Source organism: Lithobates pipiens, unplaced genomic scaffold, assembly GCF_037356315.1.
Source record: "Lithobates pipiens isolate NorthernLeopardFrog02 unplaced genomic scaffold, aLitPip1_a1.2 Scaffold_3, whole genome shotgun sequence".
Classification (NCBI taxonomy): domain Eukaryota; kingdom Metazoa; phylum Chordata; class Amphibia; order Anura; family Ranidae; genus Lithobates; species Lithobates pipiens.
This window is the reverse complement of record NW_027507790.1, coordinates 77,338,634-77,352,067: the sequence shown is the minus strand read 5'-3', so window position 1 is coordinate 77,352,067 and position 13,434 is coordinate 77,338,634. Positions and strand designations below refer to the sequence as shown.

The following is a 13,434-nucleotide window of genomic DNA, read 5'->3' as shown; positions in this document are numbered from 1 at the left end:
GGAGTGTAACTTACACATTTAATGCTAAAGGCGTCTGTTATGTTGGAATGCATATTTTTCTCTAAATAATAAAAAAAAAAGCTGTTTATACTTACAGTGAAATAATTTAACTTTTTTTTTTTTTCCACCATTGCGTATAGTTTATATACTGTTTTTGCGTGTGTTTGCAAAATGTGGGCCGGTCTGGATGAAGTCCAGGGCCAAATTTTTGTCCCAGTCCAGACCCTGCTTCCAGCCGAGAATCCCCTGTGCGCATGCGCCTCTGCAGTCAGCAGCGCATTGCCAGGGGAATATCTCCTAAACCGTATAGGTTTATGAGATTTTTTTTTTTACCTACAGGTAAGCCTATAACAAGGCTTAAAAGTTCAAATTAAGACTATACAACTGCTTTAAGCCAGATGTATCTACTAGTATAATTTTATTTATGCTCCAAAATAGAGCTCGTCTGTGAATAGCCTGCAATACGCAGGTACACAAAGGCAGCCTTAGTTTTACATTACATATGCTGGCTCTCCTTTTTACGTTAACCGTACTTTAGGGGCCTTTTCATGCAGGCTTTCCGATCAGGTCTGCCTGAAAAACTGCCAGGCGGACCTGATCAGGCGCTCCATTCAGCCCAGATGTCAGCGGTGACACGTCCCTGACACCCGCTGATATCTGATCCATGAAATCCAGATGGATGGAAACCCTATTTTTCCATCTGTCTGGAGATACCGATCACATCGGATGAAAATGGACGAATGGATGAATCGGATGAAGTCTGTTTTCATGTGATTTCCATAGAGGACAGTGGGACTTTGACAGATCCATCCCTGCACAATGAGTGGAGACGGACCGGTCACCTGCCTGCTCAGCTGGGATCAGTGGATGGATCCCTGCTGAGCAAAGCAGAATTCGTACACGGACAAGCCCGTGTAAGAGTACTGTAAGTGTCTGTCACTCGCAGCAAATATGGCTGCCTAACACACTCTCTACAGGTCCTATCCTGTAATCTGTTGTCATACTGCTGAATCATAGATACGTAGATGGAGCATCTAAAAATCCTTATATAAAATACTATCATGATAATCGCTTCTAAATATGAGAATGACATCAAAAACTATAATAATAAAAAATGCATAGTGATTAAAAATACAATAGACAGACAGCACAATCGTTATCCAATTTTGAAGTTAAATGCACAGCACTGGTTCTAAATCAAGTCAGTAGGTCCTCCCAGCAGTGTATGTATAGCTGGAGGAACCTAAAAATCTTTTGTGAGCAATATGCAATGGATTCTGCCAGCCTTTTCTATGAACTCAAGTGCAAGTGAGGGGAGAGGGAGAGATAGGGAGAGAGAGAGAGAGAGAGAGAGAGAACAAAAGATGGAAGCACCTGTATGTCACTGTTCATTTTATATAAAGCACAGCCAAGTTTTCAATTATAACTCAGCTGGCACGTTTTGTACTGTCGACTTGTTTGTAAGGTAAACAGAGCAGTTGCAAGGCCAGGATTCTTGGTAGAATTTCCAGTTTTTATTACAGGTAACACAGCACCTCAGGCACTCTCAGTTATGCAAGAAGACCAATCGCAACATAAATAGCTTTTAACCAGAAGCTAGGGCATTATGATACCACCTATAATATAGTTACCACCATATATGTGGCATTTTATTCAATTATAAAATGCCAACATAGCAAATCTGCAATCTGAATGAACTATTAAATAAGGGTTCTCAATCATATTTTACTTTCCTGATACTTTATTTTACATTGTACTGCTGTACTGCTCTAATTTTTACTTTGACTTGCCTTCACGACCAATTCTTGGTGGTTTTGAACTGGGGTTATGAATACTTGGGACATGGTTTTGGAAAACAGCTAATTTTATTAAGTGGAAGATAACGTTTTAGAGTCAGGTACCAGTTTGGATGTCGCTAGGGTCCTAAGAGACCCAGAAAACCACTCTTCTAGGGTGAAAAGTTGCAAAATGCCACACAGAACATTAGATATACTCTTTTCACTTTCCTCTCTATGCTACCTGACATTTTCTCCCCTTTGCCAACCCTAGTACTGCTGATCTTCATGGGAACAATGTTGCTTTAAGTAGAACCATAGGCGTTATAACCTCTGTCAGACTTTTTTCGCCATCTGTGTCCCACTGGGGAGCTTCTGCTTCACTTCCTGTCCCATACCCAACAGGAAGTAAAAGGAAATTCCTGAAGACTAAGGAAATTCCTTAAGGGACCCCCAGGTCACCAGAACTAGTGTCCCCAATGGAATATTTCACCTCTATTACCTTTCTAGGGACAATCCAAAATATGGGATTTTCTTTTACCTTCACTTTCAATGGTAAACAGGAAAACTAGAGAGGGTGAATCTCCCTAATGGGGGGCACAGAAAGCAATAAAAACCGACAAGCTTTCCAATCCCTTTCCACTCTATCCAACACTGAAGAAGAAACGTTTTGCCTTTACTTATGCTTTAATGAGAAAGATTCTTTGTGTGCTATTTGGCCTCAAGTACCAGACAGTAAGCTTCTAATGTGAATTGCCTTCCCTAAATTCTCAGATTCTTTGTAGAGGACAGTTGTAGTTGTGAGGCCCAGTGTAGTGGCAGTAGAGATGGGGACAACTGCTCCTGGAGGCAAGGCCTATCCAATGGTTGAATAAACCTTTTATTTACAATATAATCATCTTTTTTAAAGTAGTTGCATTCAGGAACAAATTCACAAAATATTTTCATTAAAGCAAAAAAGGAAAAGCCTTTGCGAAGCTGAAGATTTCCTTTTGCACTAAGAGCTTTTGACAAATGAAAATATAGCATACCACTGATGGATCTCTGTTTGGAAATAGGCATTTCTGAATCTAGACCTACCTAAATCATCATTCTTTTGAGGTGTGGCAGCCTCTTCATTGGCTTCATTCGCCATGGATCGAGTGATACGTCCTTTGCGGCGGCCCTGGCTGTTGGCTGTTTTTCTCCCTTTTGATGTCACCGTTTCTTTGTCATCATTCTCTTCCCCAGAAGTGTCCTCATTTTTTTCCCTAAGAAATCCATTAAATATGATAAAAATAAAATTCAAATCTGTTTATTGTGCTCAAGCAGTTGTATAAAAGTATAAATTTACATTTATGTTTACGATTATAGTAGTCATATAAAAAAACCTCTTTTGGCTAACATGCAGAAGAGTTATACACTTCCTTAAGTTTTTTTGATTGGTCGGTGGATATACAGCTCTAAGGTGGCTATAGATGGGCACGCGTTTCTCCAAGAACAATAGAAAGTGATTCATCTTCTCAGCCTCAAACTCGAGTGCCACAAGGATTTGAGGTGATTTTTTTGTAAAAGAATGCAGTGCACATGCCGTAAAAGCGGTGTTGCCTTTTCGTCACAGAAAATCAGGCCATGCAAATACAACCTTAGCCAAGAAATTATCTGCTCATAACTTTGATTCAACTTTAAGGCTCAGTTCACACTGCTGTGATGCAAGAACCCATGCCAATCCAGTGCGACTTCCCGTATCGCATACAATTCGCAGGCAGTTCACACTGCATTATGTAAACCGCTGTGGGTGTCAATACAAAGTTATTGACACTCCCAGAACGGTTCGCAAATCGCAGTACGAACTGTCAATTCAAACAGGAATCGGATCCTATGGATGTGAACGCCCATGCGATCAGATTCTGGTGTGGACCAAAAAAAGGCTCCTGCACGACTTTTGTCCGAATGAGATGCAAATTCAGCCATACAATCTGTATGGCTGAATTTGCATCGCACAGACAATGCCTGCAATTTGCACAGCAGTGTGGTTCAAATCCCTTGCAATGTCGCACAACGCACCAATGTGAACAGAGCCTAAGGCCCCGAGAATAATATCTGCTGAACAGTCAACATGCATTCTCCTGTGTTATTTCTGTAAGAGCATAACTTCTGCCAATCCCCACTAGCAAGATCCTGCATTTGCATTTAATATTGGTCTACGACTGGCAATGGGATGTACATTGATTTAATTCTACAGTATATCTAGGTTTCAATACTCAAGGTCCAAATAACAGGAACAACATCCTTGGTCTCAAATTAGTTCATCGAAATGTCCAATTTATTCATATATCCTTAGAGTGGCTAACATTCCAGCCTCCCAGTATTGGATTCTAGTTTAAAATCCCCAAAAAGAACCCTTTATATATGGAGTTTCTATGGGAGCTTCTTCTTGGCAACACGGGATTTCTCTGGACACTTAAATTTCCTCCCACCTCCGGAAACCATACATGTAAACTCCCTGTACACTCAGCTTGGGCCAAATTATAAGAAATATTTTTTGTAACACCCTGCCGTTATACATTAGGTCAGACTTGATACAATATGGATGACCGACTTATGTTAGTTAGGCCCCTTTCACACGATTGGACAGATGGGGTCCGCTTGTCAGTTTTTCAGGTGCACCCGATTGAACCACCCATTGTCCTCTATGGGGGACATGTGTCTGCTGACATCCGCCTGGCATCCAATCCGTCAAAATCCGCTGAGAACAGATGTATGGAGATACGTTTGCCAGCTATTCAGCGGGTCTGATGACATTCAGATGGCATAGCGAAAACGGACACGGACCTGTCATCTGCTTGCTCAGCGGGGATCAGCGGAGAGATCCCCCACTGAGCAGGCGGATTCTGCTCAGACGGATTCGCTCTGTGTGAAAGGGCCTTAAAAATACTATTTATTATTTATATTGGACCAATACACTCTCTCACACTCTCTTAGTTGTATTTGTATAAAAGACATCTCGATATATAGTTATATGTTCAGAACACTAAAGTAGACCTACTTTCCAAGTTCCTCTTTGTCATTCTCCACATCCTGCTTAAATTCTTCTTTTTCAGGTTCCTTTTCTTTTTCATCTTTCTCTTCCTGATTATTGCGGGGCATCTGCTGCTAAAGAAAGAACAGTAAAATGTTAACAAATAGCATCAATGCTTCCACTTTACAAGATACAATGAAGCAACAAGGTCTTAGATGATGTAAGTACAGGGTCTCTCTTCTCAGTTGCAGAATCCTCCCTATAAGTGACTCCACAGCAGTTACATAATTCAAAAAAAGAAACCATTTTTTTTTATTTATTTTTTTATTTATTTTTTTAGCAACCTCACATTTCCCAAAGAAAAAAAAAGACTTCTAAAACATGGATTGTCCAATGAAACTTATTTTAAAAGGTATACTCCACTAAAATGTAAAAGTTTGCCATGAATACATAGAGGGGTTTCCTGCATTTACTTTGCGTTACAGCAATGCAAAGGGTGGGAATGGGCCCCTAAAGCAGATCTGTTATCTGTTGAGAATCAAAAGATTCAGGATCCCCTACTACTGTGATGCAGGTACAGTATGGCGACTGGACAAATCAGTCTGAATGCATATATTCACGTACCTAAAGTTTACTATACATAGGGAATAGCTAAACCACCAAAATAAATAAATTACAGCTAATCAGTCCTTAAATCTGATGTTTGAATGTGTTCTTTTTCAGGTTTCTTTGCTTCATTTTTACCTACTGATCCTGCAAATAACACATTTTCTGTCTATGGTGACAACCCTCGCTCACTGTACTGTATCAATGGAGAAACAGAGGTCACGCTAGGTCAGGCATACAGAACACTTCCAGCTATCCTTTTCTCCCTAACAGAGGGAGGTGTTCTGCAGTTTAGAGTCAGAACTGGGAACAACGCTGACTGATAACAGTCAGCAGAGGCAAAGTGCACAGGACAGAGAGCGTGGCTAAGCCCCGCCACCCCCTGCTCCTCCCTCACTGTCTGTGATTGACAGCAGAGGGAGCCAATGCTCCTGCTGCTACATCTCAGCCACATCACTGGATCAAGGTAAGTATTAGGCATGCTCAGGAATGTCTATTACTTTCATGCATAGAATGCTTGAAGGTAAAAAACCTTTAGCCTTTAGAACCACTATAACAACAAACTCTTTTTATTTGCTTGCTTATGGTGTTAAATAGACCATCGTACCATCTTAAAGGTTTCTTTATATTGAGTCAATAAGCTGAAAAAACAAACAAACTTGATCCAGCCAGAAATGATCTGATCAGAAAATCCCCGTGCTCTCTGCTTACATGGGACGAGATGAGGGGAAGGTGTTTTGGTGTGCTGTTCTAGGTTGACCATAAATACAGCATGCTGAGCGAGCGCCGGCACTTTAGGACAGGAAGTGAGTTACTGTCAGGATCACCAGGCGAAAAGCCTGGAAAAAAAAAGGCCACTATCTAAGGACTGGTAACCTGCAAATATATTACAACTTTGTTTTTGAGTTTAGATTTATTTTAACTGTCTAAAAGAAAGTAGTTCATTGTTTGGGTTACCATACACTTTAACCCACTATAGTCAGTCCTACTCATAAAAAGGTATAAAACAGCATTGACAGAATCATGAAAACAGCCAACACACACTCACATTTACAACCATTGATTTACATTTTGTAAAATGCGTGAATTCATTTCAAATATCCACTTTTGGATTTCAAAGAATTAAATAGCATGGAAAATCAAGGCTTTAATTCATCTAGTCTATGTTGCTAGAATGCTTGCTGATAATCTGTCATCAGGAAGAATCACATAACCCCACTAAAGACAGCATGACATCATTGAGGAATTTTTCTGGAGCAGACGCCATGCGTTTCCAGTGTTCATCAGAACAGCTGTAGAAATCATTAAACTGCCTTAGCAATATAAACCAACACAGGTTAGGATGTGGTATACAAACAAGAACAGTCTGGAAGAAAAAAAAAATATTTATATGTACTTTGTGGTTAATATATAATGCACTCGGCCAGCTTAACTAAAGTCATATACCTAGAGAGTATGCAGCACAAAGAACTTGATACCTAGCTGTGCATTAATAACGCCATTTAAAGAACAACTGTACCATACACGGTGTAAAAGACAGCAGATTTAATTTTAGCCACTGGCATGTCTGGGATCGTCCATGCTTGATAATCACTGCTAGAAATTTTCACTAGACGGTTTAGCTGCAAATGCTTGGTATAAAAAATATCCCATAGTACACAAGCCAAGCCGGCAATAAGTCATCACCAAATTCACCTAAGTATGACGCTAACATCCAAGCCCAGGCTTTTCAGCAATACACTAACATGTAATAATCCAAAATGAAAAAGCTTATTGTATCACGCATAAGATAAATCCCTGCAGGAGTCCTCAGTAGCTTTAGAAAGAAGCCTGTGTGACATAGGACATATTGGAAGATTATAGCATGGTCTTGGCAAATTTGTTAATACAAATACACAGTATCTCACAAAAGTGAGTACACCCCTCACGTTTTTGTAAATATTTTATTGTATCCTCATGTGACAACACTAAAGAAATGACACTTTGCTACAATGTAATGTAGTGAGTGTACAGCTTGTATAACAGTGTAAATTTGCTGTCCCTTCAAAATAACTCAACACAGCCATTAACCACTTTTAGACCGGACCATTTTGCTGGTAAATGACCAGAGGTCTTTTTACACTTTGGCACTGCGCTGCTTTAACTGGTAATTGCGCGGTCATGCAATGTTGTACCCAAACAAAATTTGCGTCCTTTTCTTCCCACAAATAGAGCTTTCTTTTGATGGTATTTGATTGCCTCTGCGATTTTTATTTTTTGCGATATAAACGTAAAAAGACCGCAAATTTTGAAAAAAAATGATATTTTCTACTTTTTGTTATTAGAAAAATCCAATAAACTCAATTTTAGTCATACATTTAGGCCAAAATGTATTCAGCCACATGTCTTTGGTAAAAAAAAAGTCAATAATTGTATATTTATTGGTTTGCGCAAAAGTTGTCACATCTACAAACTAAGGTACGTTTTCTGGAATTTACGCAGCTTTTAGTTTACGACTGCCTATCTCATTTCTTGAGGTGCTAAAATGGCAGGGCAGTACAAAACCCCCCCAAATGACCCCATTTTGGAAAGTAGACCCCCTAAGGAAATTGATAAGAGGCATGTTGAGCCCATTGAATATTTTATTTTTTTGCCTCAAGCGATTGAATAATGACAAAAAAAAATTTTTTTTTTTTTTTTTTTTACACAAAGTTGTCACTAAATGATATATTGCTCACACATGCTATGGGCGTATGTGAAATGACACCCCAAAATAAATTCTGCTGCTTCTCCTGAGTACGGGGATACCACATATGTGGGACTTTTTGGGAGCCTAGCCGCGTACGGGGCCCCGAAAACCAAGCACCGCCTTCAGGCTTTCTAAGGGCGTAAATTTTTGAGTTCACTTCTCACTACCTATTACAGTTTTGAAGGCCATAAAATGCCAAGATGGCACAAAACCCCCACAAATGACCCCATTTTAGAAAGTAGACACCCCAAGCTATTTGCTGAGAGGCATGTTGAGTTCATGGAATATTTTATATTTTGCCACAAGTTGCGGGAAAATTACAAACTTTTTTTTTTTTTTTTTTTTTTCACAAAGTTGTCACTAAATGATATATTGCTCACACATTCCATGGGCATATGTGAAATGACACCCCAAAATAAATTCTGCTGCTTCTCCTGAGTACGGGGATACCACATATGTGGGACTTTTTGGGAGCCTAGCCGCGTACGGGGCCCCGAAAACCAAGCACCGCCTTCAGGCTTTCTAAGGGCGTAAATTTTTGAGTTCACTTCTCACTACCTATTACAGTTTTGAAGGCCATAAAATGCCAAGATGGCACAAAACCCCCACAAATGACCCCATTTTAGAAAGTAGACACCCCAAGCTATTTGCTGAGAGGCATGTTGAGTCCATGGAATATTTTATATTTTGCCACAAGTTGCGGGAAAATTACAAACTTTTTTTTTTTTTTTTTTTTTCACAAAGTTGTCACTAAATGATATATTGCTCACGCATGCCATGGGCATATGTGAAATGACACCCCAAAATAAATTCTGCTGCTTCTCCTGAGTACGGGGATACCACATATGTGGGACTTTTTGGGAGCCTAGCCGCGTACGGGGCCCCGAAAACCAAGCACCGCCTTCAGGCTTTCTAAGGGCGTTACAGTTTTGAAGGCCATAAAATGCCAAGATGGCACAAACCCCCCCCCCCAAATGACCCCATTTTGGAAAGTAGACACCCCTAAATTTAGGGGTACACTAGTGAGACTAGGTAATAAATGGCGGGTGCCCTGAAACTATAAAAAAATAACTAACCAACCAGCGTCACCTGTAACAGTTATATGGTGATCACTGGTGAAAGGGTTAACTAGGGGGCAATCAGGGGGCTTTATGCGGTAGTATATGGGGGTCCCTGGCGCTATAAAAAGCTGCGGCGAACCTAAATACCTACCTGCCTAACTAGCGTCACCTGTGACACTAATACAGCGATCAGAAAAACGATCGCTTATTAGGCTGGGTTCACACTGGAGCGATGCGGGAACGCCACGAATGCGCGGCGGGTTCCCGCATCGCATGCCTCCCGGCGGCAGTTCACACTGCCCTATGCGAACTGCTGGGAGTGTCAGTGAAATGTTACTGACACCCCCAGATCAGTTCGCATATCGCAGTGCGATCTGCAAACTCGGATCGCATGGTGTGAACACCCATGCGATCCGATTCTGCTGCGGGCCAAAAAAAGGGTCCCGTGCGAATTTGCGGCGGGTGTGGCGGGTGCGGCGGGTGCGGCGAATGGCTGAACTCGAATCGCACAGAGATCGGATGTGATTTGCACTGCAGTGCGGTGCAAATCACATCCGTTCTCAAACCGCTGCAATGTGAACCCAGCCTTAGTGACACTGGCGACGGGGGGTGATCACGGGGTTAAACCTTTATTGGGGGGGTTAGGGGGGTACCTTAGAACTAAAGGGGGCTAACCCTAACTGCCCTAACAGTTATTAGTCACAAATGACACCCGCCGGGTGATCAGGGGGTTAAACCTTTATTAGGTAATAAATGGCGGGTGCCCTGAAACTATAAAAAAATAACTAACCAACCGGCGTCACCTGTAACAGTTATATGGTGATCACAGGTGAAAGGGTTAACTAGGGGGCAATCAGGGGGCTTTATGCGGTAGTATATGGGGGTCCCTGGCGCTATAAAAAGCTGCGGCGAACCTAAATACCTACCTGCCTAACTAGCGTCACCTGTGACACTAATACGGCGATCAGAAAAATGATCGCTTATTAGGCTGGGTTCACACTGGAGCGATGCGGAAACGCCGCGAATCCGCGGCGGGTTCCCGCATCGCATGCCTCCCGGCGGCAGTTCACACTGCCCTATGCGAACTGCTGAGAGTGTCAGTGAAATGTTACTGACACCCCCAGATCAGTTCGCATATCGCAGTGCGATCTGCAAACTCGGATCGCATGGTGTGAACACCCATGCGATCCGATTCTGCTGCGGGCCAAAAAAAGGGTCCCGTGCGAATTTGCGGCGGGTGCGGCGAATGGCTGAACTCGAATCGCACAGAGATCGGATGTGATTTGCACTGCAGTGCGGTGCGAATCACATTCGTTCTCATAAACCGCTGCAATGTGAACCCAGCCTTAGTGACACTGGCGACGGGGGGTGATCACGGGGTTAAACCTTTATTGGGGGGGTTAGGGGGGTACATTAGAACTAAAGGGGGCTAACTCTAACTGCCCTAACAGTTATTACAGTCACAAATGACACCAATGCAAAAAAAAAAAAAAAAAAATGACATTGGTGTCACTGTGACTGGGGGGCAGGGGTAATTGGGGGGGTGATCGGGGGGTAAAGGGGGGGTGTGAGTGTGCCTGGCATGTTCTACTGTGTGTGTAGAGTGTTGGTGCAACTCACCGATCCGCTCTCCTCCGTGTCGGAACGAAAAATACCGACACGGAGGAGAGAATACATCACTTCCTCTCCTGTGTTTACATTACAGGAGAGGAAGTGATGTCACGGGGGATTTCCATTCGTCGAGAGCGATCGCGAGGGGGTGGCCATGAATGAATGGCCGCCCCCTCATCCCGGATCGCTCTCGAAGGAATGCCGACCGCCGCAGGCACCGGGGGGGGACCCGATCGGGCCCCCCACCCGCGGGCAGGCAGGGACTTATATATACGCCCATATGCCTGCCCGTGCCATTCTGCCGACGTATATCGTCGTGCGGCGGTCGGCAAGTGGTTAATGTCTACACTGCTGGCAACAAAAGTGAGCACAACCCTAAGTGAAAATGTCCAAACTGGGCCCAAAGTGTCAATATTCTGTGTGTCCACCAGTATTTTCCAGCACTGCCTTAACCCTCTTGGGCATGGAGTTCACCAGAGCTTTACAGGTTGCCACTGGAGTCCTCGTCCAGTCTTCCATGATGACATCAAGGAGCTGGTGGATGTTAGAGACCTTGCGCTCCTCCACCTTCCATTTGAGGATGCCCAACAGATGCTCAATAGGGTTTAGGTCTGGAGACATGCTTGGCCAGTCCATCACCTTTACCCTCAGCTTCTTTAGCAAGACAGTGGTTGTCTTTGTGTGTTTGGGGGCATTATTATGTTGGAATACTGCCCTGCAGCCCAGTCTCCGGAGGGAGGGGATCATGCTCTGCTTCAGTACATGTTGGCATTCATGGTTCCGTCAATGAACTGTAGCTCATTAAGCCCCATACCATAATACTTCCACAACTGTGCTTAGGCAAGACACACTTGTCTTTGTACTCCTCACCTGGTTGCTGCCGCACATGCTTAACACCATCTGAACCAAATAAGTTTATCTTGGTCTCATCAGACTAAGGACGTGGTTCCAGGAATCCATGTCCTTAGTCTGCTTGTCTTCAGCAAACTGTTTGTGGGCTTTCTTGTGCATCATCTTTAGAAGAGGCTTCCTTCTGGGATGACAGCCATGCAGACCAATTTCATGCAGTGTGCAGTGCATGGTCTGATCACTGACAGGCTGACCCCCCCACCCCTTCAACCTCTGCAGCAAAGACAACCTCTGGACATGACGCTGAGCACGTGCACTCAACTTCTTTGGTCGACCATGGCAAGGCCTGTTCTGAGTGGAACCTGTTCTGTAAAACCCTTGTATGGCCTTGGCCACCGTGCTGCAGCTACATTTGCCATGATGCTCATGCACTCTGCAGTGTAGCTGAGCATCATGGGAAATGTAGTTCCAAAACATCTGGGGTGCCAAGGTTCGCCATCACTGGCCTAGGCCATCTTTATGTAGAGCAACAATTCTTTTTTCAGATCCTAAGAAAGTTCTTTACCATAAGGTGCCATGTTGAACTTCCAGTGACCAGTATGTGAGAGTGAGAGCGATAACACCAAATGTAACACACCATACCCCCCATTCACACCTGAGACCTTGTAACACCAACGAGTCACATGACACCAGGGAGAGACAAATGGCAAATTGGGTCCAATTTAGACACTTTCACTTAGGGGTGTACTCACTTTTGTTGCCAGATTTTATACAAGCTATACACTTTTATACAGGCTGTACACTCACTACTTTACATTTTAGCAAAGTGTAATTTCTTCAGTGTTGTCACATGAAAAGATATAATAAAATATTTACAAAAATTTGATGGGTGTACTCACTTTTGTGAGATACTACTGTTTTGTAGATAATAGAGTTTAAAGTGTAAAGCTGGGTACACACGGATCAAAATTCATTCAGTTCCACTGAACTGACTGAGTATCAATCTGTGTGTAGCCCTCCATTTAACAGAAGCCGAATGTTACACGGACTTCAGCTGCATGGCCCTGCTGGAAAACCTACATTCGATCAGCCGCTGCAGCCAATTGCTGCAGTGGTGATCTATGTATTCTTATGGGGGAGGGGGGGGGCACAGGTTCATGGTGGATGTGCACTGAGATGCCATTCAAAATTATTTCAATTGAAGGCTGTCCCAGCTGAAATTTGCACAGTATATAACCAAGCTTAACCTGTCCACAGAGTGCATGCTGCTATTAGATTTGAATGCAAAACATATAGAATTTTCGTCCTGTTACAGAAGAAAACAAAGACGTTACCAAATCACAAGGTTTTGCCAGGTAGTTTTTTGCACGTCTCGAACAGATAAAAAAAAAAAAAAAACACTAAAGCCGCATACACACGGGCGGATTGTATGGCCTACTTAGTCCGTCATACAATCCGACGGACAGTCCGTCATACTTTTGAATGAACGGACTTGCCCACACACGGCACTTTTTGAGCGGACTAATACGGCGTACTAAGTCCGCCATACTATCCGCCCTACTTTTGAAATGAACGGACTCGTCCACACACATGGAGGAAAGTCCGCTCATTTCGAGCGCGTCTCCAGGTAGGCGGGGCCCGCGAAGGAGACGTCGCTGGCCCCGCCGCCTGGTATGGACTTAAATGGGAACCCCAACGCCGAAAAAAAAAAAAAAATCGGCGCGGAGGTCCCCCCCAAGTCCACAACAGACCCTTGTCCGAGCGCGCTACCCGGCCGGCAAGGAAAGGGGGGCGAGCGAGCGC

At 43.2% G+C, this 13,434-nt stretch overlaps 1 protein-coding gene across 18 annotated transcripts in view; it reads right to left on the bottom strand.

Moving 5' to 3' along the window:
• Window positions 1-13,434, bottom strand: part of NCOR2 (nuclear receptor corepressor 2) — a 640,543-nt gene that overhangs the window by 214,511 nt on the left and 412,598 nt on the right. For 15 of the 18 annotated variants that reach the window (XM_077461835.1, XM_077461842.1, XM_077461827.1 and 12 more), the window contains exons 15-16: window positions 4,804-4,910; window positions 2,856-3,025 (exon numbers count right to left, since the gene is read on the bottom strand). In XM_077461835.1, the coding sequence (XP_077317961.1) occupies window positions 2,856-3,025; window positions 4,804-4,910 (277 nt within the window). The remainder of the gene's footprint in view (window positions 1-2,855; window positions 3,026-4,803; window positions 4,911-13,434) is intronic. The other 3 variants (XM_077461829.1, XM_077461833.1, XM_077461836.1) reach the window with 1 other exon arrangement.